Below are 23,130 nucleotides of genomic sequence, written 5' to 3' on the forward strand. Positions count from 1 at the left end.
ATGATATAAAATCTTAAACCAATAATATAAAATTTGAATTCATTAACAATCCAAAATTCTTTTGTTTTACTTGAATAACATAAAACTTTTAATAACTTTATAAAACTCTTAATCCAATAACGCTAGATTTATCAAGATTTTATATAACTTTTTACAAATCTACAACCAATAACACCAAATTTTTAAAGAATTTTTTTAAAGTCTTGATTAAATAACAACATATTTTACTTATTTTAAAGTCATTAAAATTTTCTTAATGGAAAACCAATAGAGTTTTTTTTTTCAAATTTCTACAGTAACTGAAATAAACGCTCAGATTTTTCAATTTCTCAGAGCTTTCGATTCACGATGGATATGGCGGAAGGAGAAGGAAGTGCAGAGGAGAATTACGATGTAGACATCGCGACAACCGCTTCTTCGCTCGGCGGCTCCGGCGTCTTCCATATTATCAATGACATAGTCGGTTTCGTCCTCTATATGCACCAGCAGATCCCTTCGTATGTTATCTATTCCTACTTTTCCATATCTCTATGCTTCGATTTATTCTGATTTGGTGCTCGATCTGGTGGCTATGTATCTGTTTGTCTGTTCTTCAATCTCTCCGTTAATTTCGCGGATTAGTCTGTCTATTGCGTTCGAATTCCTGAGATTAATTAGGTTTTGTGAGAAGATTTTTGGTTATGAATTTTATGGATTAGTGTAAGGTTTTGTGAGAAGATTTTTGGTTATGAATTTTATGGATTAGTGTAAGTCTTGGTAGGTGCGTTGTGTTCAATTCTTGAAGAGATTAAAAGTGCTTTGAGGCACTTTTCTTAAATGCTAAATTTGAACTTTTGCTAAATCTTTTTGAATATATGTCGTTATTACTCCAGAAGCTCTCATTTAACGCTCAGATTGATGAATTGTGTATCCACTTAATTCCACTTAATCTTAGAATTAAGTATCCACTATGATTGTTCTTTTGTTGTGGATTAGCGTTTACTGAATACCAAAACTAGAGACGAATTTGCAGCTTTTGGTCTTGGCTACATAATTCTATTTTACCAGTTTGCCTGTTGGTTACGTCTGTGCAGGGTATTACAAGACATGAGTCTTGAGTTTGATGGATTGCAAACAGAATTTATGGATTTGGTATGTTAGTTCTACTTAAGCCATTTTCACTCTACGGTTAGGGACTTTTTCACACTCTAAGAATCTTAGGTTGTAGGAGGCCAATCTTACACAACCTGAAGTGAAACCACTGGTTAGAAGAAAACTGGTGAGTAGAAAGAGGGAGGTGAAGAACGAAATTAAGAAACTGGAGAAACTGATGAAAACCATCTCTAGTCTCCGAAGTGCCCTGCAGTTGTTGATCCGTGAAGCTCCTGGCATTCAGAAAGTTGTGTTGATCCTTGGTGGTAGTCCATTACGGCCTCAAAATGCTTATGAGTTATTATTCACACAACACAGTGACTATGTTTTGGGATACGAAGGTGACTTTGCAAAATCTAAAGCTGCAGAGGCACTTTCAAAAAAGGTTATTTCCTACCTATGTTCATGTTGCTTGGGATTTGTTCATTCTGAAGTAAGAAATGTTGATCCCATCATTCTTTTTTTGGCTTTATAGACTATCCGAGCACTGATATCGACGGGTGCTGGATCAACTTCTTACCCAGGTAACGTTTGCTTAATTCTTAAACTTCATCTGCATTTTGTGCGAGTGCATAAACTGGCAGGTGAATTATGGTGTAAACTGTAAATGATTTTTCCCCTTTCTTCTGAATTACAGGTCCAATGAGGCTCTTCATATTGGTTCATGCTCCGCCTACTTTGAATATTCCCCAACATTTCCTTCCTAAACGAGACTTCAGATACAACAGAAAGGTATAAACTTCTGCTAATTCTATTCACACATCCATGTAGAAGCTTTCAATTCCAGTCACCTGCAAACGGTCTCCTTTGTTATTGCAGTTTGTGCCTTCAAAGTTGAGATTCAAGTGCAGAAATCAAGAAAGTGCTACAAATTCTTCCCTCAACCCTAGCACAAGTGATTTGATATGGTAGTTCTCTGATTCACATTTCTCTAGTTAACACACAAAACAAGTTCTTTTGACCGGATCTTTTGGTAATTCCCCTCTGTGTCATTGCAGGTTCCAATGTCGACATGTGATAAAGGGCTTAGCTTTCCATCAACCAGTGGAAGAATAAGACGTGAGAGTTTGTAACTCTCTAGTCTCTATTGTTGTAACTAGACCCAACCCTGTAGTAGATTTTAGATACAAATCATCTATCAAATCCAATTGTGAGAGAATACATGTACTTTTTTTGTTTGTTTATTATCTATATCACCTTAAGAGAAAAGAACATGCTTATTGTTTAACAGTGCTTTCCTTGCATCTTTGGAAAAATCAACTAGGATTAAAGGGGTCATTCAGATATAATTTTTTTCTTTTTGGAAAAATCTGTTAAGAAAATCTATTTTTGTCGAGAATCTAATATCTATAAAGTTAGGGGGTCAAATGTATTAAAATAAATAAAAGGGGCTAGGATGGAAAAAAATAAGAAAACTTAAGTTTTTATAAGAGGATCTTCTACTACTGCTTTTCCTCCTCCCCTCCTGGTTACTACGGCGAACACCGACGCAAAATTTCCTTCTTCTGCTACCGGAGCTTTCTCTCTTGAGTCAGTCGTTAACAAACACCGAAGCTTACATTACCTTACCACCAGTAAGCTTTCTCTCGCTATTTTTTTCTTCGATTGATTTCAGTTTTTCGTTGTTTGGGTTTGTACACTCCAACTCGAATCGCTTGTTTCGCTGAAGTGAATTCGAGTTTTTAGGGTTTCGTAAGTTCTAAATTCTTTCTGTCTACCAATTTCGATTTCTAGGTCTAAAACGAGGAAGAGGAGGAAGATGATTTTCAAGATCGAAGACGTAACTGTCTACTTCCCTTATGACAACATATACCCAGAACAATACGAATACATGGTTGAATTGAAGCGAACCCTAGACGCCAAAGGACATTGTCTTCTCGAGATGCCTACCGGAACTGGTAAAACCATTGCCCTTCTCTCCCTTATCACCAGTTATCGACTCTCTCGTCCTGATTCTCCGATCAAGCTTGTTTACTGCACTCGTACTGTCCACGAGATGGAGAAGACTTTAGCTGAGCTTAAGGTGCTACATGACTACCAAGTACTCCATCTCGGCACCCAGGCTAAGATCCTCGCCATTGGTCTTTCCTCTCGGAAGAATCTTTGCGTCAATACTAAGGTTTTAGCAGCGGAGAATCGTGATTCTGTTGATGCTGCGTGTAGGAAACGCACTGCTAGTTGGGTTAGGGCTTTGTCTACTGAGAAGCCAAATATAGAACTCTGTGACTACTTTGAGAACTATGAAAAGGCTGCTGAAAATGCGCTGTTACCTCCTGGTGTTTATACTTTGGAGGTCAGAATTAAAATTTTTTTTTAAGGCTTTTCACATATTGTTTCTTGATCAAGCTTAGCTTTATGACGACCTCTTTCGAGGTTACTTGCTGATTTTGGCTGATGGTATATATGTGTTTTGATTTTAGGATTTACGGGCGTTTGGTAATAATCGTGGATGGTGCCCTTACTTTCTCGCGAGGCATATGGTTCAGTTCGCCAACGTTATTGTTTATAGCTACCAGTACTTACTGGATCCTAAGGTTGCTGGAATTATATCGAAGGAGTTACAAAAGGAGTCAGTTGTAGTGTTTGACGAGGCCCATAATATCGATAATGTGTGTATTGAAGCACTCAGCGTCAGTGTGAGGAGGGTCACACTTGAAGGAGCTAATCGAAATCTTAATAAGATGAAGCATGAAATTGATAGGTACGCCAATGTTTTTTCCTACATAGCAGATACTTTTAAGTTCCCTTGAACGTGCCGCTCTTAATACAACAATAAACATAGTGATAGGGTCTTTTCATTTTTGAATTGAATTTTCTTATTGATCTTGAATGCTCACTCCAGTTGCTGCTTGTTGGTTTTCTTTTGGAAGTTATGTTAATAAGAAAATGATCTGCTTTTATGAGACTGCTTTTGTCGGCATCTTAAGCACATGAATGTCTTGTTTAGTAATCCTATGGTGCATAATTATCTTGGTTTAATACAGGAAGTGACCTGGTTATTTGCTGATACGTATTTTTAAGTTCCTATTACATTATTAAAATTGTCCAACTGGTAGGAAGGTTCAAGGCTACTGATGCAGGAAGATTGCGAGCTGAATACAACCGACTGGTTGAGGGTTTAGCACTGAGAGGGGACTTATCTGGTAAGTATGTGTTCAGGAAGGTGATGTGTGGTTTGGTTGAAACACACACAAAGTACTGGGCATATTTTCTAATTCTATGAACTTGACGCAACATAATTTTTTTTCTGCAGGAGGTGATCAATGGCTTGCAAACCCTGCACTGCCCCATGATATTCTCAAGGAGGCTGTCCCGGGGAATATCAGACGGGCTGAGCATTTTGTGCATGTTTTACGCCGATTACTTCAGTACTTGGGGGTACGGCTGGACACTGAGAACGTAGAGAAAGAAAGCCCTGTTAGCTTTGTATCGTCGCTGAATTCTCAGGCTGGAATTGAGCAGAAAACACTGAAGTTCTGTTATGACCGGCTCCAGTCTCTCATGCTAACCCTTGAAATTACAGACACAGATGAGTTTTTGCCAATCCAGACAGTGTGCGATTTTGCAACTCTTGTTGGGACATATGCTCGGGGATTTTCCATCATAATTGAGCCTTATGACGAGAGAATGCCTCATATTCCAGATCCTATATTGCAGGTAAACATGGTGTTTATCTACTTTCTTTCGAGTATTGTCACTTTGGTTTCAAAGATACTATGACTCAGATGTAAATGTTACCGTTTGAATAATTGAGAAATGTATCTGAAACATATATTCTGTTGTATCTTAGTTGAGCTGTCATGATGCGTCTCTGGCGATCAAACCAGTGTTTGATCGTTTCCAATCAGTCGTGATTACATCAGGCACCTTGAGCCCAATTGATCTTTATCCCCGTCTTCTTAGTTTCACTCCTGTTGTTAGTCGAAGCTTTAAGATGTCAATGACACGAGACTGCATCTGCCCTATGGTTCTAACTCGGGGAAGGTATGCTGTTTATAAAACAAATCCTAAATACTAATCTTATTTGTAATCTTGTACTGTATGTATTTACATTATGGGTTGTTTTCTTTTTCAGTGATCAGCTTCCTGTTAGCACCAAATTTGACATGAGAAGTGATCCTGGTGTTGTGAGGAATTACGGAAAGCTTTTGGTAGAGATGGTATCTATTGTTCCTGATGGAGTTGTCTGCTTCTTTGTTAGTTACTCATACATGGATGGCATTATTGCTACATGGAATGAAACTGGAATTCTGAAGGTAAGGTCTTCTTCTTCACTTAACCATGTCAGTATTTTATTCACAGTTCTGCATGAATTGGATATCTGAAAATATATGTAGTTGTGACAGGCATTGATGTATATGTGTTTACCAATATTACCAATGTTGTTAATGTTTGTAGGAAATAGTGCAACAGAAGCTTGTTTTCATCGAAACACAAGATGTTGTAGAAACAACATTGGCGCTGGATAATTATCGCAGGGCTTGCGATTGCGGAAGAGGTGCAGTTTTCTTCTCCGTGGCTAGGTAAATTTCTATTTGTGAATGGTAGAATTCATAACAAGGAATTTTTGGTTCTGCTTCTTTGATTCTGTATTTATAATACTGGAATGTCTATTCTCTCTTATTTTTGGTTAATTTATAAATTTTAAAGAGGTTTCACTATGAGTTCTCTACTTCTCTTTTAGAAATTTCAAAAGAAAGTGATCAAATATTGTATTTGAACGGCAGGGGGAAAGTTGCTGAAGGTATCGATTTTGATCGTCATTATGGAAGAGTGGTTGTAATGTACGGAGTGCCTTTCCAGTATACATTAAGCAAGTAAGTACTCAAATGAATGATTATCCTTTCAATTTCTGGTTTTCTGGTTTTATATTTTCATAGTGCGTGATTAGTAAGAGATGATAAGATGGAAACGGGAAAATTTTCAGGATATTACTAGCAAGATTGGAGTATCTGCGTGATACATTTCAGATAAAAGAAGGCGATTTCCTAACTTTTGATGCACTGGTAAGATTCTTACTTTATGATCTTATTATATTTTGTTGCAACTCTTTACCTGTTTGTGACCGTTGATAACTCCTTTTGTTGTCTTTTAATACAGAGGCAAGCAGCTCAATGTGTAGGGCGAGTAATCCGGTCAAAGGCTGATTATGGGATGATGATATTTGCAGACAAAAGGTATATGCATTGCATAATGTTTCTCTCTCTGAGTCGGGTCATTTACTATTTACCAAATGTGATTCTTTCTATACTCTATCTAGTAGTATATTAAGTGTATGCGCAAGTATATGGGATCACCTTGAGAATAGAAGATTGTTTCACAGTTCACACTGTTCCTTAAGAATGAGAAGAAATTCTTAGGACACGAAGAGAGACAGATATACTTATGTTTGGTTTATAATGTCACATTTCTTTGGTCTAATCTTGCAGATATAGCCGTCATGATAAGCGGTCCAAACTACCCGGTTGGATACTTTCACATCTGCGGGATGCACACTTGAATCTAAGCACAGACATGGCTATTCACAATGCTCGAGAGGTAAACCTATGTAATTCACAGCTTTTCGATAAACTCACAGTTAAACAAACAACAAGGCATTAGGAATAAGAAATTTTTTTTGGGGGGGGGGGTGTTTTTGTTTTGATAGTTTCTAAGGAAAATGGCTCAACCGTATGATAAGACGGGTACAATGGGAAGGAAAACTCTGTTGACACAAGAAGATTTGGAGAAGATGGCCGAGACTGGTGTCCAAGATATGGCTTATTAGTAAACCGGTTTGTTTCAATTTTTATTTTTTTTGGTTTAGGTCTGTCAAAAACTTTTTCATAGCAAATTTTTTCACTAAAGCTCATAAAAGTTCGGTTTTGGTTTGCCATATTAGCAAAATTGGTGCTTAATTTTGAGTAGGTTTGGGCATAAAAACCGTACCCGAATACCCAATCCGAAACCCGAACCGAAAAACTGGGTTTGAGTTGGGTACGTGTTTACCTATAAAATTCTATTGGGTTCTATTTTCTAATACCCTTGGGTTCGGGTTAGGGTCGGATAATACCCGATATCCATTTGGGTACCCATTAAACCTGAACATATAAACATATTTATAATATTTATCATTAATATAATACAATTATCCCAAAATTATGATTATAATTTTGAATATTTCATATAGTTTTATATCTAAATATCAAAAATAATCAAAATATCAAAAATATTTTGTTACATAAGTCAAAATTTAACAAATTTAAATTTAATTAATTTTAATTATATTTCTTCGGGTACCTGGTAGTTTGAGTACTAATCGGGTTCTAAAATTTGTAACCCAAATCGACCCGAACCCGATAGTATCCAAACCGAATCGAACCCATATATCTAAAAATACCCAATGAGTTTTATTTTTCTAAATCCGTTTACCCAAACTCGAATGGGTAATATTCGAACCCGAATAGGTTACCCGAATGCCCGGCCCTAATTGAGATAGCTATATTATATTACTTCAGTGCATCATTATTCCGTTAAAGTATTAAAGAGTATCGCAAGAAATTATTCACCGGCACCTTGCTAAATACATGAGACAATATCATATGATAGCCACTGAAAAGAATAATCAAATATATAAGTGGAATTGAAGTAGGCCGGGTTAGAGCGACGGCCCAAACGTATGTATAACTAAAAATCTAACCTGTTGATTACGGATCCGATAAAAGAAAGTGTGAGAAACTGATAGCCTCTGACCCGGACAGAAGTTTCTCGAGTTGTTGCCTCGTCAACGAAATCGAAACGACGACGTTTCATGAATCATCCAGAATATTCTTATTATTATAACGTTCTAATAAATGTTTCCTTTTTGTTTTTTTTTGTTTTCTAATAAATTTCCTTTTCCTATTTACCCTAAGTTTCCTATTTCTTTTTCACATCTGTGACTGTTATAAATACAACACAACACAGACTCTTCACTTCACCGAACAGAGAAAAGAAAACCAAAAAACAACGAGAGAGAATTGAAGATCGGAGAGTGTTCGATCTATTGCTTCTCCTCTCTCTCTCTCTGACTCTCTCGTTTGGTGATGATTTTTGAAGGATGAAAAAGATTCAGAGGAGAATTAGGGTTTACGATTGATTACCCAAACAACAACAACGCATCTTCGATTGTATATTCATCTTCTTCCCCATCATCGCTCCCCCCCCCCCCCCCCCCCCCGGCCTCTGGATTCCTACTTGTGAGTTCTTCTTCTAGGGTTTTGGTCTCTCAGTCCAATTGCATCGCTCTGTTATTCTTCTTCTTAACGCGTCTCTGATTTTTTTTTCTTCTTCTGTCTCTCGCAGGTGCTTTTTGGAAGCGTGGCTTTCGACTCTGAAATCGCAACTTCTTCTAGGGTTGATCTCTACACATTGATCTCTACATTCTAGGGTTTTTTTTTCTTCACTCGAATTTCTTTTAGTTCCTATTATTGTTAATCCAGATTGATTGATTGTGGAGGATAACCCAAACAGAGAAAAGTCAAGAGTGAAGAGCGAAGAAGATTCAGAGCAGAATTAGGGTTTCCGATTGATTACCCAAACAGCAACAACGACATCTTCAATTGTATAATTCATCTTCTTCCCCATCCATCATCGTGTAAGTTATATTATTCCGAGATTTTCTCTTTATCTTCTCTTCTCTTATCTTTATCGTTGCTGAGTAACTTCTCTTGTCTTGTCTTCTTCTAATTCTCTATGTGCAGATTGGGGTGAGATGGTTTGATGAGTGAATGATGTTTCAGAACTTGGGGATTTATGGTTTGTCTTCTGGTTTTCTCTTTTTTTAAGTTGTTGTTTGTTCAATTCACACTTGCAAATTAACTATGTATATGGTTATTTCTAATTCTGTATATGTGCAGGTCAGTGATGGATTGAAGAATGAAGAAGAAGAAGACTCGAAACTGCTTAAGGTTTGTTTGATGATGATCCCAACAACAACATCAATGGTAAAGAAATCCTCTTCTTGTAAGTGCAATTTCATGTTAGATTTTGTTTTTCATTGATAAAACATACATCACCTTCTCTTCTCAACAGGATCGTTGATGAATTAGCAAGATATGGTGCAAGTGATGATCGGAAGAGGAGGAGCAAGCTGTTTCTTTCCATGGTGATTTCATTGTAAGCTAACTCTCTTCTTCTCACTTGGATTTTTGAGTTTTTCTAACCAGTATACAGAGACATATTTAGTGATCCTAATGGAAGTTAGAAGACTCTCTGAATTCTGAGGTTTGTGTTCACTTCTTCTGATTCTTGGATGGCTTTTTTTTTTTTTGCAGTTACTGTACGTGGGCTCGCATCTTCTGCTTCATGCCAAGGTTTTGCTGCAACTTTTTGGTTTCTACTCCTTAGTCTTGTTTTTGTCTGTTTGATATGGAATCCATTTTTTTCAGGAGATCATATGCGGGGATAGCTGGTGATGTGTGATTTGCTGAGGTCACTCAAGACGTTTGTGCTTCTCTTCCTTGTCCACTTCAAATTCTCCCCATCTCATATAAGTTGTGAGTCTAATTCTTCATCCCCTTTCAAGTTTATTCTTCGTTTCATACACCATAGAGAAACTAACTGATATCTTCTTCTTTATGTGGAATGGTTTTTGTTGTTTCTTCTTCCTTCTCTAGGTGATGCATTCTTACACAACGATGGTCCAATCCTGTTCTGGAGATTGGATTGGGGTTTGTTTCAGGAGTCTAGATACGAGGACGACGACGGTATCTATGATTTTGTTAATCTTCTGGAGAGTGTTGGGGTGAGATTTGCTTCTCCACTTTTTTCTAATTTCATTAAATCTCTTTTGTTATGTTTTGCTTAGTAACGAGTTTGGTCTAATTTTAGGATGATCGGGGGAGGACGTTGTTTGTTTCATGGCGTTTCTTGATTTGACCGAGCAAGTAAAGGTATAACAATTCTAGGGTTTATTTAGGGGTTTTCACTTTGGCTTTTTCTATTGGAATTACAAATTAGCATTTGATGGTTCTTCTTATTCTCTATTTGCAGATCGCGGAGATGCTTTCAAGAATCAAAGCTGATTCTATTGGATTGATGGTGTTTGACCAAGTACAGGTTAAGAACCACCCATGGCCTAACGTTGATGCTCATAGCAGTGTGCTGCTGAACTATTATCATCTAACCGAAAGCAAGGTAAAAACTGCATCGTATATCACTTTAGTGTGACTAATCTTGGTTATAATTAATAGAATGACCTTTTTTCAGATATAGATACTACACTGTGCCTTTTGGCAGTCTCAAGGAGTCTCGTCATCTGCTCAAAGGTACATACACATACATACTTTCGCGCTTTGACAATTCTCGTTGAACAAACCCAAACTCATCTTTTTGATGTTGTTTTCTCTTTCTCGTTTCAGCTGATATAGGACCGGGCTCTTGGACTCCCACTAGTGCGGCCAAAGAGTGTAAACATGGTGAGGTTACATGTCCTCCAAAAGGTGAAACTTTGCAACTTCGTGGGGCTCTTAAGCTCCTCTCTAAACCACCAGAGGTTTGCGTTTTTTCTTTTCTTTATAACCGTCTTTACATAAAATGTGGTCTTCATTCCTCACTTCACCATCGTTTTTTGTTGGTTGATTCAAACTTGATAATTAACAATGGTTTTAATCTAATTATATATGTGCAGATCAGAGATGGTTTGAACTTTGAAGGATGAAAAAGACTCTGACGGCTTAAGGTTTCATTTCAATCATCAACGCAATCCATACAGAGACATCTTCAGTGATCATAATGGAAGTCCTAAGACACTCAGAGTTCCGAGGTTTGTGTTACTTGCTATAACAAGTTGGTATTGATAAAATTTTGGTTTCACTTCACTTCTTCTGATACTTGGATGGCTTTTGCAGTTATTGTACGTGGGGTCCCATGATCTGCTTCATGCCAAGATTTAAAGGTCTGGTGACAATTAATGTTTTTCTTCAACTTTTTTGGTTTCTACTCCCCTAACTGGTTTTGTCTTTTTGATATGGAATCCATTTTTTTCAGGATCATATGCGGAAAACTGGTGATGTATGCTTTGATGAGCTAGTGAAATTGATGGCTGGAGAAGAAGTATCACTTTGCTACTCAGTTCCTACATGAATTTTGCTGGTTGGGCTTGATACTGTTAATCTTCTGGAGAGTGTTGGGGTGAGATTTGTTTCTCCACTTTTTTAAATTACTTTAAATCTCTCTTGTTTATGTTTGCTTAGTAACGAGTTTGTCTACTTTTAGGTTTTAACAAGAGGAGCGAAGAATCAGTATACCTGCAGGTCAGAGATGGATTGAAGAATGAAGAAGATGACTCATACTGCTTAAGGTAAGTTAAATCTGTTCTTTTCTCTTTCTTCTTTTCACTTGGATTTTCAGATTTACTAACTAATAGTAACCAGCATACACAGACATCTTTGGTGATCCTAATGGAAGTTATAAGACACTCTGAATTCTGAGGTTTGTGTTTCTTGCTCTTAGAAGAAGTTGGTATTCATAATATTTGGTCTCACATCACTTCGTCTGATTCTTGGGTACCTCTTTTTCTTTTTTTGCAGGTACTGTACGTGGGCTCCCATCATCTGCTCCATTGCAAGATTTGAAGGTCTGATTGACAACTAATGTTTTGCTGCAGCATTTTGGTTTCTACTATAACAATGTAAGTGTCTTTTGTTTTCTATTTTAGCTCTACCACTCTTATGTTCAAAATTGTTGTTCCATCGTTCATTGATTCATAAGCATGATACTGTTGCAGGTCTTTGATGAATGCAACGACCAAACTGATATCGGTAACTACAAAGGATCTAGATTGGGATTAAGCCTTATGTTCATGAGTCTTAACGTTCTTAGTATTGAAGCTGCTATTTTTAAGTCTATTGCTCTCTATATCAGGTAGAGATCTACACGATGGAAAGGAAGTCATTCTCCAGGTAAGCTCATCTTTATATTATATAGTCTTAACACTTATAGTTGTACAATCTTGGTTTGACCTTACTACTTCAATTGATTTTCTAAATTGTAAGATTTTACAATCTTGTTCTTGAAGTCATCGGCGCCGTGGAGTCCGGTAAGAGTGAAAACCAACCCCGACTCTGACAGCAATACGTTCTTCGTCCCTACTAACAGTGGAGAGTAAGACCTAGATCCGTTTCTCCCTTGTGTGTTGTTATTTCGTATGTGAATGCTTGGTTTCTAACGGTCTTCTTTGCTTTTTTTCTCTCAGGTAATCAGGTTGGTGAGAACCCAACTGCGTCTGGCTAGGGAGGTTTTTTGGAATTAGTACTCCTGAACAGTTTTGTCATAATGTTGTCAAAGGATCACAACAACAAGCAGCAATATGGACTGGGTAAGTTTCCACTCATGAGACGTGCTTGTATATATCTGGTTACTTCTTTTTTTATCTTTTTTTTGGCGCTAACTTTGGCATGCATGTTTTCCTGTTGCATCAGCCTCAAGGATTGTCAAATTTGCTCAGATACTACCCGAGAAAGGCATCAGTGGACATGATGATGACTTGCTAAAGCGCAAGACCATTTATGGTTTCAGGTATGGAGATGCACATTTGTTATTTGTTCTGTGTTACTTAGTTTTTCCCTGTTCATTTTCTTAGGTCTTGATTATTTTTTTTTCATCGCAGAGGTTTCTCTCAGGATGCTTGCCATGATATCACTTTGATCATTTGATGGTTGTTGCAGTAGCGTCTTTAGTACTTGCTGATTTTTTGAAGAACGAAGCAGATTCAAAGCAGAGCTAGGGTTTAGTTTATGATTGATGACCCCGAATTAGGGTTCTCTTTGTCTTCTAATTGATGAATGAATTAGCAAGCAGGATATTGTTTCCACCGGCGTCTCTTCTTCTTCTTCAATTTTCTCTCATCTGATTTGATCGACCAACTAAAGGTAATACAAATTCTAGGGTTTACTTTTTAAGTTATGTTAAGACCTCATTCTATTTCTTGTCTTGTCTTCTAACTCTTTGAGTATCTCGGTTGATGAATTTGCAGGAAGATATTGGTGCCAAGTGATGATCGGAGGAGCCGGATGATGGTGTTTCTTCTTCTGATTTGACCGACCGCCAATTACAGGTTTCATAAATTCTAGGGTTTTTTTTTTTCGTTTGGTTTTAATCTAATTCTGATATATGTTGTGCAGGTCATAGAGATTGATTGAAGAATGAAGAAGAAGAATACTCAAGTCTGCTTTATCTCAGAGAGATGGATTGAAGAGTGAAGTAGAAGAAGACTTAAGCAGACTGCTTGAGGTAAATTAACTCTGTTCTTCTCTCTTTCTTGTTTTTTTTTTTTTCACTTGGATTTTCAGAGTTTTACTAACTAATACTAACCAGCATACACATAAATCTTCAGTGATCCTAATGGAAGTTATAAGAAGTCACGTTGAATTCTGAGGTTTGTGTTACTTGCTCTTAGATGAAGTTGGTATTTGATAATATTTGGTCTCACTTCACTTCTTCTGATTCTTGGATGCCTCTTTTTTTTTTTTTTTTTGGCAGTTACTATACGTGGGCTCCCATCATCTGCTCCATGGCAACATTTGAAGGTCTGATTGACAACTAATGTTTTGCTGCAACATATTGGTTTAAACTCCCTTGTCTTGTTTTTTTTTTCTTTCTGATATGAAATCCATTTTTTTGCAGGATTATATGCGGAGAGCTGGTTATGTCTTCTTTAATTTGCTGAGGTCACTCGAGACAGCTTTTGACCACTTCAAATTCTCCCCATCCATAAGTTGTGAGTCTAATTCCGCCCCTTTTAAGTTTATTCTCCGTTACACACACAATAGAGAAACTAACTGATCTTTTTTTCTTATGGTTTTTTGCTGTTGCTTCTTCCTTCTCTAGATGTTGCAGTCTTACACCACGATGATAAAATCCTATTCTGGAGATTGAATTGGCGTTTGTTTCAGGAGTCAAGAGAGACGACCACAAATCTATGATGCTGTTAATCTTCTGGAGAGTGTTGGGGTGAGAATTGGTTCTCCACATTTTTAAATTACTTTAACTCTCTCTTGTTTATGTTTGCTTAGTAACGAGTTTGTCTACTTTTAGGTTTTAACAAGAGGAGCCAAGAATCAGTATACCTGCTGCTGGTCAGAGATGGGTTGAATAATGAAGAAGATGACTCGTACTGCTTAGGGTATTCTTCTCTCTTTCTTTCTTCTTTTGATTTTACTGGCTCACAAAATAATTCAGCTCGATAGGTCCGCAAGTTTTATGAAGTGTTTGGTGCCTCCTATTCTAACTGAGCCTGGGAAAGGTACTTATTTACATTATAATTCTTGTGCTACCAATTTCTGATTTTTCTTTGGTTTTATGAATCTTGTAATTGTTACAGGTCAAGAACCACCTGTGGCCTAATTTTGATGCTCATAGGGGAGTGCTGCTGAACTATTATCGTCTTACCGAAAGCAAGGTACCAAATCGCATCGCTATAGTGTTTAACCCTAGGCATTGTTTTGCTGAATCTTGGTTATAATTAATTGACTGAACTTTGTTTCAAATACAGATACTACACTGCTTTTTGGCTGTCTCAAGGAGTCTCTTCATCTGCTCACAGGTACATACATACACAGACGCGCTATTGACAATTCTCTTTGAATAAACCCACACTCATCTTTGTGATGTTGTTTTCTCTTTCTTGTTTCAGCTGATATAGGACCGGGCTCTTCGACTGCCACTAGAGCTGCCAAAGAGTGTAAACATGGAGAGGTTACATGTCCTCCAAAAGGTGAAACTTTGCAACTTCGTGGGGCTCTTAAGCTCCTCTCTAAACCACCGGAGGTTTGTTTGTTTTTTTTTAATACATTTTCTCATATTATTTGGTCTCATTCCTCACTTCACCATCGTTGTTGCTTGTTAGCAATATATTGAAAATCCTGGATTGGTTTTAACTCCTTTTATCTTGTGTTTTAGGATTTTCCGGTTTCTTGGTGTGGGTTTTATGGGTCTTTGGCAATTTCTCGTCCAAAGCGTGGGGGATCACAGGTAGTGGTTATGCAGCTTTTGCTTTTTTTTTCAGGCTGGTAACGTTTTCCCCCTTTAATATTTATTTGGTCATACTTTCTTTTTAACTAGCTCACAAACTATTTAACTCGATAGGTCCTCAAGCTTTGTGAAGTGGTTGGTGCCTCCTATTCTAACTGAGCCTGGAAAGGTACTATTTACATTATTATTCTTGTGCTACCAGATTTCTGATTTTTCTTTGGTTTTATGAATCTTGTAATTGTTACAGGTCAAGAACCACCTGTGGCCTAACTTTGATGCTCATAGCGGAGTGCTGCTGAAATATTATCGTCTTACCGAAAGCAAGGTACCAAATCGCATCTCTATCACTTATGTGTGATTCGTTTGAGATCAGAAGATAAAGGGTTATCTTGTAATCTTGTAACCCCGACTTTGACAACAATACGTTCCCTGCTAACAGTGTAGAGTAAGACCTAGATCCGTTTCTCCCTTTTGTTGTTGTTTCATATGTGAATGTTTGGTTTCTAATGGTCTTCTTTGCTTTTTTCTCAGGTTGGTGAGAACCGAACTGCATCCGGGTAGGGAGATTTTTTGAATTACTCCCTAACAGCTTTGTCGTTATGTTGTCAAAGGATCACAACAACAAGCAGCAATATGGACTGGGTAAGTTTCCACTCATGAGACGTGCTTTTATATGTCTGGTTACTTTTTCTTATCTCTTGTCTGTTGCTAACTTTGGCATGCATGTTTTTTGTTGTTGCATCAGCCTCAAGGATTGTCAAATTTGCTCAGATACTACCAGAGAAAGGCATCACTGGACATGATGATGACATGCTAAAGCGCAAAACCATTTATGGTTTCAGGTATGGAGATGCACAATTGTTATTTGTTCTGTGTTACTTAGTTTTTCCCTGCTCACTTTCTCACAAGGCGTGTTGGTTTTTTTTTCATCAGAGGTTTCTCTCAGAATGCTTGCCATGATCTCACTTTGATCATTTTGATGGTTGTTACAGTAGCGTCTTTAGCACTTGGGATAAAAAAAAAAAAAAAAAAAAAAATCAGAGGTATGTAATGAAATCAGTTTAGTTAGATCTGGCTCGTTCTTACATAATCAACTGCAATTTAACCTTTCTCTTACATAATCTTCGACAGGGTATAAAAGAAGGATGGTATGATGGAGGAAGCATTGCGTTTGCAGTGATTCTTTTGATTCTTGTCACTGGTAATTTTAACTTGTTTCACTGAAGTATGAGAATTTTTTATATTTACACTTAGTGTTGTTCTGATGCTTTATTCTCCTCTGCAGCTGATAGTGACTACAAACAGCCTCTCTCAACATTGGCAATCAGGTGGGTGATCTGTTTTCTCCGCGTATCATTTGGTTTTTGTTCATACCACCATATGTGTCTAATCGAAATTAAAATTTATCTTTAGGTTCCTGCGCATTGAGTGCTACCTTGACTGGAGAGAGCAAAGTCGAGTGTTTTCTTGTCTATCATAGTGAAATTGTTGACTTTAGTTGCCTGCAACTGCAACTCATCATCGCCTTGGCTGGGGAACCAAGGTTTAAAACTGGAGTAATGATTGATTCATATGTTTTTCTCTCCTTCAGCTGGGAATGAATTCGAGACAACCACATCATCTGCAACTTTAAATTTATAATAAATAACTCACTACATCATATTATAACTGAGGTCAAGTGATAGAAAATGAAATGAAATTAAATTAACCTCCTTATTAATAACATCAAACGTAACATAATAGCAGATTCTGAAACACAATTGTATTTTTGGCAAGGAAATTGATAAAACTAAAATTAACACATTCTAAGCAGTGGAAGTGAAATTGAAGTTGGCGCAGTTAGTGCGACGGCCCAACAAAGTAGAACTGAACCCAAATCTGTTACTCGCCAAATCGAATTCAACCAAGTTATCCTCCAACTGGAACCCTCCGATCACCACAGAGGTTTTCGCGTTGACTCCTCCGTCAACGAAACCCAAACAGATGACGTCATCTCTGACACTCACCATGGAGTTGGCTCCGAAGATCCTCCACACGACGTCCTTGCTGTGAAGCACAAGCTGGATCTCCGGCACGGCGTATCCCACGCGCGTGACGCCGACGTTCTTAGTGCTGAAACACGCGCCGAACGGTTTCACCGAAGCAACTCTCGTCATGTTCCTCGCCGCTGCTTGCCTAACGAACTCCGACGTGAAAGAATTATAGATGGATGACTCCATCACCGTGTAAGGATTCACGGAGCTGATCTTGGTTCCACCGATTCCAGTGCTTCCGTCAATCTTCAAAAGCTTTGGACTGATCGGAACTGTTTTATCGACGATCTTAATCGCCGTCACGCCGATGAAGTACTCTGGGGATTTCTCGTTCTGTGTAAACGGATTGATGAGAAGCGGCGTCGTTTGGAGCCCCGAGATCTGGATTCCGGGGAGGAAAACGTAAGGTCCGTTGCCGAAGAAGGCGACTCCTTTGCCGGAAGTTAGACACACGGCGAACTTGCGGTTGAAGCTAAACGCGGCGGCGAACTGCGACGGTAAGCCGATGTTGTGACGTCCCATTCCGGCCATACCAACGGCTCCTTTAGCGAGTCCTTTAAGAAGAGACGTTGATCCGCAACTGAATATCAGATTGGGGATTTTAGCGAACGGGCCCGGATTGGATCCGTTAGTGGACTGGATCGAGACGACGTCCATAGCAAATTCGCCGGAAGTAGACCATCCGGTGACGGAGTTATCAGGAAAAGAGCCGCAAGTGTTGTTGCTACAGCCAGGACCGGGAGGGGAGAAGCATGTGCCGCAGCTGATGGAGCCTGCGCGTGAGCAGACGGCGGAGTTGCAGCGAGGGGAGCGGTAAGTGGTGGAGACGTAGCCTTTGTCACAGTCGACCCAGAGTTCACGACCACCGAGGTCGAAGACGAGGGAAGCGGGGACGAGAGGTGTGCGTTGGTTGATGACGGTTGTGTATTGGAGGGTAGAACGGTCTTTTGTTACTGGGAGAATGAGAGCTTTAGGTCGGAATGATGATGATGATGTTTTAGCAAATGATGATGATGAGATTGAGAAGAGGAATAGAACAATGACGGAGAAGAAGATGGTCGGAGAGGACGCCATTGTTAAGCTTAAGAGATGATGAAGAAGAGGATTGGTGTGTGAGTCTGTATTTATAGGCGCGGCAACGTTTTGTTGGTTCATTTGAATAATTGGGATAATGGTGTGACGTTTTTTGACTTGTTTAATGATACTATATATGGATTTCGTGATTTTTTTGCTTCTCATTTTATATATGTATCTGAAAATGACACAAATCAAATCTAGTTTTTCATCTTTTCTTATTTCGTGATTTTATATATGTATCTGAAAATGACACAAATCAAATCTAGACAAAAGACTAGTTTACTGTTGTGTCTTCTTACACTTTTGGTATTGATCAGTCTTTGTTTACTCTGCTTAATTAAATGAGTTGATTTTTTTTCTTACTAAATGGGTCTGTGTTTTATGTGATTAAAGAAGACTAGTTAGTTAACTAATGAAGGAATCGTACGTGATTAATAATACAATAAAAAGTTTGAAAAAAAAAACTGTAGTTCTAAAGAGAGGAGGAGCCAGGAGGGAAACACCGTGGATGATGATGGAGGGGGGGTCATAGAAGAAGCAAGTGGGCGTGTGGGGTGCCTTTCTTGACTTTTCCTCTCTTTTCTTTAAAATTTGTCAGTCTCTCCTCGATTGAATGAATAAATCTACTATATTAATTTGTTACTATCTCTAGTTCTCTACTATATTCATAATCTACTGTAATCACAGACCACTCTCGACATGTCCACAGATTATTATTATTACTCTGTGACGATCATCTTTTTTTTTTTTTTTTTTTCTATATCATCTCTTCTTTATCAAATATCGAAGTTTTGAATTCTGCGTTACCACTCTTTTTCGAGATGGTAAGGCCATGCCAGGCTGAGAGTACATTTGTATATTAAGTAAAAGTACATGCTACCCGATCTGTTCCCAATAGTTTAAGGTTGAGTTTTCTCTTCTTTTTCTTTTTTTTTTTGTCAAAAAATGATGAGTTTTCTCTTGTTCATAAAATTCTCATTTTATAGACTAAATAGCTACATAATTTATTTACTTAATTCTTTTTGCCATGTGGTATAATAAGTAAGTAGTGGTCTTTATTTTCCTTTTTCTAGCTTCTAATGACAAAAAAAAAAAGAAGAAGTAATGATTAAATATTTATTTTATTTTAAATATGCATGAAAAGCTCAAAACATTAATAGAAAACTACTAAAAGCAGTGGATATTATATTTAAAATGACCATACATAATAATAATAGTAAAAATAATATATACATAGAAAAAGTTAGGCATCCAGTTTATTTAAAACATGGGAAAAGACGTGAAATTGTTTATCGGAATCATTTGTTTATGGTTTCAAGTTGCTCATATATGTCGGATCTATACTTATTTAAAATAGATTCTAAATGCAACCCAACCATTAACTAATATTACTACTATATAGTAGAGTATAACTTTTCCCCAAAAGCTTTTGAATGAACATATATATATAGTTGCACATTCCTTATAATAATAGTTAACAAGAAAAGAGATTAGTACTAATAATACCCCATGAATCGAAGTATTAATCACATTAGTGAATAACAACATATTTTGAAGAGTAGAAACACGTTACTAGTGTAATAATCGTAATCACATTTCACACAGTGACATAAACGACTATCACGCCTTGGAAGAATTTGTCTTTTATTTAAGAGTAAAACAAATCAACATCCGTTTTGGTTGGTAAATAATATCTATGTAAACGTTTTCAAGATATGCAAAGCTGCAAGCGTCTCAGCTCCCCCCACTACATCAGATACATTACTAGAAAACAAGTTGTTCTTGTTGACAACTTTTGGAATAAACAGGGTAATTTTTTTACAACGGGCGTCAATTCAATATGAAGTGAAAGCCCATCTACATACGATAAAGACCCATGGTAAAAAGCCTATGATGATCCAATTTCGGCCATTTTTTGTTTTGAGATAACATATTACTGTCTGATGATTTCCTTTTTAAAAAAAAATTCTTATAACGTCTATAATTCTATATTGTTAATTCCTTTTCGTGTCGGTAGATACTAAAAAAGGATACTTAAGTATGTTTATAATTATAATATTTGGAAATAATGAAGTTAAAACTTTTTTAAAAAACTGTAAAATGCTATCTATGCTCCAATGGTAGATCATAATTTTGGGTTGTTAATTTTTTTTTTTAAATTATAATATGCTAAGTACAAAGCCATCATTGATTGATATAAACATCATCCAAAACCTGGAAAAAAAAACAGAACAGCAAGTTAGAAATGTATAAGATCGATCCTGAAGACTTGAGAGCAAGCTTTATATGAACCTGGAGAGCAGAGAATGTCTCGCTGCTGCCTGAAAAACCAAGAGGAAGGTATAAGATTAACAAAGATGATGAAGAAAAACAGGGCATTGGCTAAAATCAGACCCTAAAAAAAATGAATTATGGAAAGTACTTTTTGACATTTGTATGAGAGACGGCATCCTACAAAAGAAAGCTTGTTTATCTCCATCAAGTCCAGCTTGTTTAGCTCCATCTAGTCCAGGTATAAGACATTTGTATGAAGAGTACTCTCGGTAGTATCACATACTTATGCTTAATTATTGCAGATGGACTTGATAAGCATAACAATAACACTCACCAACATCACTCCATCTCACAGATGGCTTCTATCCACTATTGTTGTGTTTACCATCTCTACTAACTTATCATGATGGACATTTCCAGATTCTTTTACAGGTTTTGGGCTTGCAGGAAACTGAAGATGGAGAGTCTACGGTTCTCTACATAATCAACGATCAAAAAGAGAATTTTAGTATACAATTAATGCCTTGACAAATTCAGTGAAGCAATCAATCCTAAACAGAAACATAGCACTTAAAAATCTACCAACATCAAAGTCACCTTCATTTAAGGATTAAAAAAAAAAAGAATAGCAAGAAGCGACACCTAACATAAGAACACCGTTAATGCCAGAAACAAGCAAAACATATATTAATAGATCAAGTATAGTTATTCAGAGAAGTCAACTTACATAGCCACAGTCTGGCGTTCAAAGAACAGGATCATAATTGCATCAAAGAACCTCTGCAAAAGCAGCGAGCACATGGAATGAAGGCACAAGCTAACTGTTGTCCTGCATAATTAAGATCACAAGTTTCATTCTTCTTACCTCTAAAGCAGCAGCCAACGACTCTTGAAACATCCATATGGAACTTTCTCATACTATTAAGTGGAACAGGTTTTATCAATCAAGCATCCTCTCTCTTATAAGGTCCTTGATTCTATTTAAATACAAAGAGATGGAACCAAATTGCAAAAGATGAACACCAGAAGAACTAATCACCATATGTGGCTCACTTATCAGAAGAACTACATTGATCTGCTTACCAATTGAGACAATTCTAGACAAAAATCCGAATGAAGAGGAGGAGGAGTATGTATACCAGAAGCGAGAAGTGCAGACCAAGACAGCCCAATTGTTCGTGTGAATAGTCGTATCCCCAGAAGAGGAGGCGAACGAGTAGCAGAGAGAAGCATTATAGTATAATAACCTTCATTTTTAGGAAGAAGAAAATCTGAAACACAAAAAAAGTGAAATCGATTGTGAGGTTTCTGAATCTAACCAAACTATATGTGTCTCCGATTAAGATTTGTAGTCTCTAATGCATATGGGTTTCACAAAGATCTACCTAACGAATTTACCAGCACCAAAGAGAGTGAGAAGTCGGCGTCCGCGATGAAACTCCGGTCGGCAGAGCAGAGACGGGGGGGGGGGGGGGGAGATGAGAGAGGAAGAAAACGAAAGCTTCGGTGGAACCTTTTTATTTCTTTCTTTTGTTAATTTCCCCGGCCAATGAGAGACTGACACATATGAGATCAGAATCGATCCTAAAAATACTTAACTAAGAATCGATTTTAACCTTTATTATATTATGATTTATTTTTATCCTTAAGCATCCCTTTAAATACTACCGTTGTACGTGCTCTTAGGGGAACAGAACAAGAACAAGAACAAGAACAAGAACAACAAATACTTTATCTTATAAAGCACAAATCACTTCACCATTCAAATGTTGCCAAATAGATTTTTCTATTTCATAATTTAAATAATTAAAATTAATTAAAACAAAATGAGAGAACGTGGCGCAACTTCCAGCCCAAAACAATTTTCTGAAAAAATGCTTTTTCTATTTTGCCGTAACAAAAAAAAATACATTTTTAGTTTTAAAAATAATTAAAAAATAATAATTTTATGCTATTAATCCCCTAAAATTTTTCTAATCCACCTCTAAGATTTTAATGAAAAAGTCCTAATATCACTCTCAATATAACAAATCATGATTTTTAATTAATAATCATACGTCCAAACTAATTGATTATTAATTAATTACTTACTAATTAATTACTTACTTCAAACTAATTGATTTTAATTTAGAAGTCTTAAAATTACTAATTAACAGTCCTAAAATTACTAATTAAATATTTCTTTAAACTAATTGATTATTAAAAACACATTATTCGTCATAAACCCACGATCTCTTTATCAGTTTAAAAAATTTATACATTAAATCACATAACAGTTTTATTTTAACAAAAACTTTCTAAACAAGAACATTCCATGGTTCCCATCACATTATCTATTTCTCAAATCAGAATTAGGTTATACAGAAACCAACGCTGCAAATCAAATCCCTTCCAAGAGTAAACCTCCACACCTCAATAAGGTAAATGGTTAGATCATCATCGCAAATATATTTACTTAATTTCTCTTCATGAGTTATTAATGTTAGAAGCACTGATTGACAAAAATTCAGATGGAACCATGGATTGGACATCGTCAATGACTAGATCAGACGTATACAATTCGAAGGCAAATAACGACCAGCATCGACCCCCGACATATACAAAATGGATGGTCAATTTAGAG

At 37.0% G+C, this 23,130-nt stretch overlaps 4 protein-coding genes, 1 long non-coding RNA gene and 1 pseudogene across 49 annotated transcripts; 4 read left to right on the forward strand and 2 right to left on the reverse strand.

Annotated features, from left to right (window-relative positions):
- The first annotated feature begins 68 nt into the window (after positions 1-68).
- Positions 69-2,361, forward strand: LOC104738810 (uncharacterized). Of its 2 annotated transcripts, XM_010459022.3 has the most exons (7): positions 69-497; positions 1,074-1,131; positions 1,208-1,516; positions 1,607-1,655; positions 1,769-1,863; positions 1,951-2,039; positions 2,130-2,361. In XM_010459022.3, exons 1-7 carry the CDS (start codon positions 349-351, stop codon positions 2,185-2,187), a joined length of 807 nt encoding a protein of 268 aa, XP_010457324.1. In that variant the 5' UTR covers positions 69-348; the 3' UTR covers positions 2,188-2,361. The 2 variants fall into 2 exon arrangements, with proteins under 2 accessions (XP_010457324.1, XP_087339946.1); XM_087483820.1 differs by lacking the exon at positions 69-497 and having other exon boundaries at positions 1,201-1,516.
- A 149-nt stretch (positions 2,362-2,510) lies between these two features.
- Positions 2,511-7,017, forward strand: LOC104738811 (general transcription and DNA repair factor IIH helicase subunit XPD). 2 transcript variants are annotated; one of them, XM_010459023.3, is made up of 13 exons: positions 2,511-2,705; positions 2,866-3,424; positions 3,552-3,832; positions 4,192-4,274; positions 4,385-4,788; positions 4,922-5,115; positions 5,207-5,387; positions 5,530-5,654; positions 5,859-5,948; positions 6,059-6,137; positions 6,232-6,308; positions 6,561-6,669; positions 6,779-7,017. In XM_010459023.3, the coding sequence occupies exons 2-13, from the start codon at positions 2,891-2,893 to the stop codon at positions 6,896-6,898; spliced, it is 2,277 nt and encodes a 758-aa protein (XP_010457325.1). In that variant the 5' UTR covers positions 2,511-2,705; positions 2,866-2,890; the 3' UTR covers positions 6,899-7,017. The 2 variants fall into 2 exon arrangements, with proteins under 2 accessions (XP_010457325.1, XP_087339945.1); XM_087483819.1 differs by having other exon boundaries at positions 2,519-2,705; positions 4,188-4,274.
- A 1,066-nt stretch (positions 7,018-8,083) lies between these two features.
- On the forward strand, positions 8,084-16,783 carry LOC104738813 (citrate synthase, peroxisomal-like). Of its 37 annotated transcripts, none has more exons than XM_087483833.1 (45): positions 8,089-8,348; positions 8,455-8,505; positions 8,623-8,746; positions 8,853-8,907; positions 9,009-9,095; positions 9,184-9,267; positions 9,426-9,464; positions 9,540-9,647; positions 9,768-9,895; positions 9,982-10,043; positions 10,144-10,287; positions 10,360-10,418; positions 10,512-10,645; positions 10,781-10,915; positions 11,001-11,047; positions 11,140-11,283; positions 11,368-11,452; positions 11,526-11,583; positions 11,682-11,782; positions 11,879-11,912; positions 12,016-12,053; positions 12,147-12,255; positions 12,347-12,469; positions 12,573-12,669; positions 12,761-13,022; positions 13,127-13,207; positions 13,275-13,383; positions 13,487-13,528; positions 13,633-13,679; positions 13,777-13,870; positions 13,981-14,103; positions 14,188-14,275; positions 14,332-14,395; positions 14,474-14,551; positions 14,645-14,695; positions 14,786-14,919; positions 15,052-15,123; positions 15,238-15,292; positions 15,371-15,568; positions 15,655-15,765; positions 15,869-15,965; positions 16,057-16,166; positions 16,255-16,324; positions 16,409-16,451; positions 16,537-16,783. In XM_087483833.1, the coding sequence occupies exons 36-39, from the start codon at positions 14,840-14,842 to the stop codon at positions 15,479-15,481; spliced, it is 318 nt and encodes a 105-aa protein (XP_087339959.1). In that variant the 5' UTR covers positions 8,089-8,348; positions 8,455-8,505; positions 8,623-8,746; positions 8,853-8,907; positions 9,009-9,095; positions 9,184-9,267; positions 9,426-9,464; positions 9,540-9,647; positions 9,768-9,895; positions 9,982-10,043; positions 10,144-10,287; positions 10,360-10,418; positions 10,512-10,645; positions 10,781-10,915; positions 11,001-11,047; positions 11,140-11,283; positions 11,368-11,452; positions 11,526-11,583; positions 11,682-11,782; positions 11,879-11,912; positions 12,016-12,053; positions 12,147-12,255; positions 12,347-12,469; positions 12,573-12,669; positions 12,761-13,022; positions 13,127-13,207; positions 13,275-13,383; positions 13,487-13,528; positions 13,633-13,679; positions 13,777-13,870; positions 13,981-14,103; positions 14,188-14,275; positions 14,332-14,395; positions 14,474-14,551; positions 14,645-14,695; positions 14,786-14,839; the 3' UTR covers positions 15,482-15,568; positions 15,655-15,765; positions 15,869-15,965; positions 16,057-16,166; positions 16,255-16,324; positions 16,409-16,451; positions 16,537-16,783. The 37 variants fall into 37 exon arrangements, with proteins under 37 accessions (XP_087339947.1, XP_087339965.1, XP_087339959.1 ...); XM_087483853.1 differs by having other exon boundaries at positions 14,340-14,395; positions 15,371-15,448; XM_087483830.1 differs by having other exon boundaries at positions 12,170-12,255; positions 14,340-14,395.
- On the forward strand, positions 15,723-16,724 carry LOC147927726 (calcium-transporting ATPase 8, plasma membrane-type-like). The gene is made up of 6 exons (XM_087484629.1): positions 15,723-15,765; positions 15,869-15,965; positions 16,057-16,114; positions 16,255-16,324; positions 16,409-16,451; positions 16,715-16,724. The coding sequence occupies exons 1-6, from the start codon at positions 15,723-15,725 to the stop codon at positions 16,722-16,724; spliced, it is 321 nt and encodes a 106-aa protein (XP_087340755.1).
- Positions 16,784-16,817: 34 nt separating the features above from the next.
- On the reverse strand, positions 16,818-18,446 carry LOC104738814 (putative aspartic proteinase GIP2 pseudogene; annotated as a pseudogene). Its single transcript, XR_015579743.1, has one exon. The product of XR_015579743.1 is annotated as a putative aspartic proteinase GIP2 pseudogene (transcript).
- Positions 18,447-20,356: 1,910 nt separating this feature from the next.
- Positions 20,357-22,072, reverse strand: LOC104738816 (uncharacterized). 6 transcript variants are annotated; one of them, XR_015579747.1, is made up of 8 exons: positions 21,893-22,058; positions 21,591-21,778; positions 21,373-21,484; positions 21,235-21,287; positions 20,842-20,983; positions 20,656-20,736; positions 20,526-20,554; positions 20,357-20,447 (listed from the first exon to the last, which is right to left on the reverse strand). It is a non-coding gene; the product is annotated as an uncharacterized LOC104738816 (long non-coding RNA). The 6 variants fall into 6 exon arrangements; XR_015579745.1 differs by having other exon boundaries at positions 21,647-21,778; positions 21,893-22,042; XR_015579744.1 differs by lacking the exon at positions 21,373-21,484 and having other exon boundaries at positions 21,235-21,336; positions 21,647-21,778; positions 21,893-22,071.
- Positions 22,073-23,130: the final 1,058 nt, after the last annotated feature.

This window comes from Camelina sativa, chromosome 14, assembly GCF_030686135.1.
Source record: "Camelina sativa cultivar CO46 ecotype springtype chromosome 14, ASM3068613v1".
Taxonomy (NCBI): domain Eukaryota; kingdom Viridiplantae; phylum Streptophyta; class Magnoliopsida; order Brassicales; family Brassicaceae; genus Camelina; species Camelina sativa.

Excerpts from the sequence above, each read along its gene's own strand:
- LOC147927726 (XM_087484629.1), top strand. The coding sequence starts at position 15,723 with ATGTTGTCAAAGGATCACAACAACAAGCAGCAATATGGACTGG. Across the intron at positions 15,966-16,056 it reads AAAACCATTTATGGTTTCAG|AGGTTTCTCTCAGAATGCTT; the intron begins GTATGGAGATGC and ends TTTTTTCATCAG. Across the intron at positions 16,325-16,408 it reads TCTTTTGATTCTTGTCACTG|CTGATAGTGACTACAAACAG; the intron begins GTAATTTTAACT and ends TCTCCTCTGCAG.
- LOC104738810 (XM_010459022.3), top strand. The coding sequence starts at position 349 with ATGGATATGGCGGAAGGAGAAGGAAGTGCAGAGGAGAATTACGATGTA. Across the intron at positions 1,656-1,768 it reads TGGATCAACTTCTTACCCAG|GTCCAATGAGGCTCTTCATA; the intron begins GTAACGTTTGCT and ends TCTGAATTACAG. Across the intron at positions 2,040-2,129 it reads AGCACAAGTGATTTGATATG|GTTCCAATGTCGACATGTGA; the intron begins GTAGTTCTCTGA and ends GTGTCATTGCAG.
- LOC104738811 (XM_010459023.3), top strand. The coding sequence starts at position 2,891 with ATGATTTTCAAGATCGAAGACGTAACTGTCTACTTCCCTTATGACAAC. Across the intron at positions 5,116-5,206 it reads ATGGTTCTAACTCGGGGAAG|TGATCAGCTTCCTGTTAGCA; the intron begins GTATGCTGTTTA and ends TTTCTTTTTCAG. Across the intron at positions 6,138-6,231 it reads TCCTAACTTTTGATGCACTG|AGGCAAGCAGCTCAATGTGT; the intron begins GTAAGATTCTTA and ends CTTTTAATACAG.
- LOC104738813 (XM_087483821.1), top strand. The coding sequence starts at position 14,840 with ATGGAGAGGTTACATGTCCTCCAAAAGGTGAAACTTTGCAACTTCGTG. Across the intron at positions 14,920-15,051 it reads TCCTCTCTAAACCACCGGAG|GATTTTCCGGTTTCTTGGTG; the intron begins GTTTGTTTGTTT and ends CTTGTGTTTTAG. Across the intron at positions 15,293-15,370 it reads TTCTAACTGAGCCTGGAAAG|GTCAAGAACCACCTGTGGCC; the intron begins GTACTATTTACA and ends TAATTGTTACAG.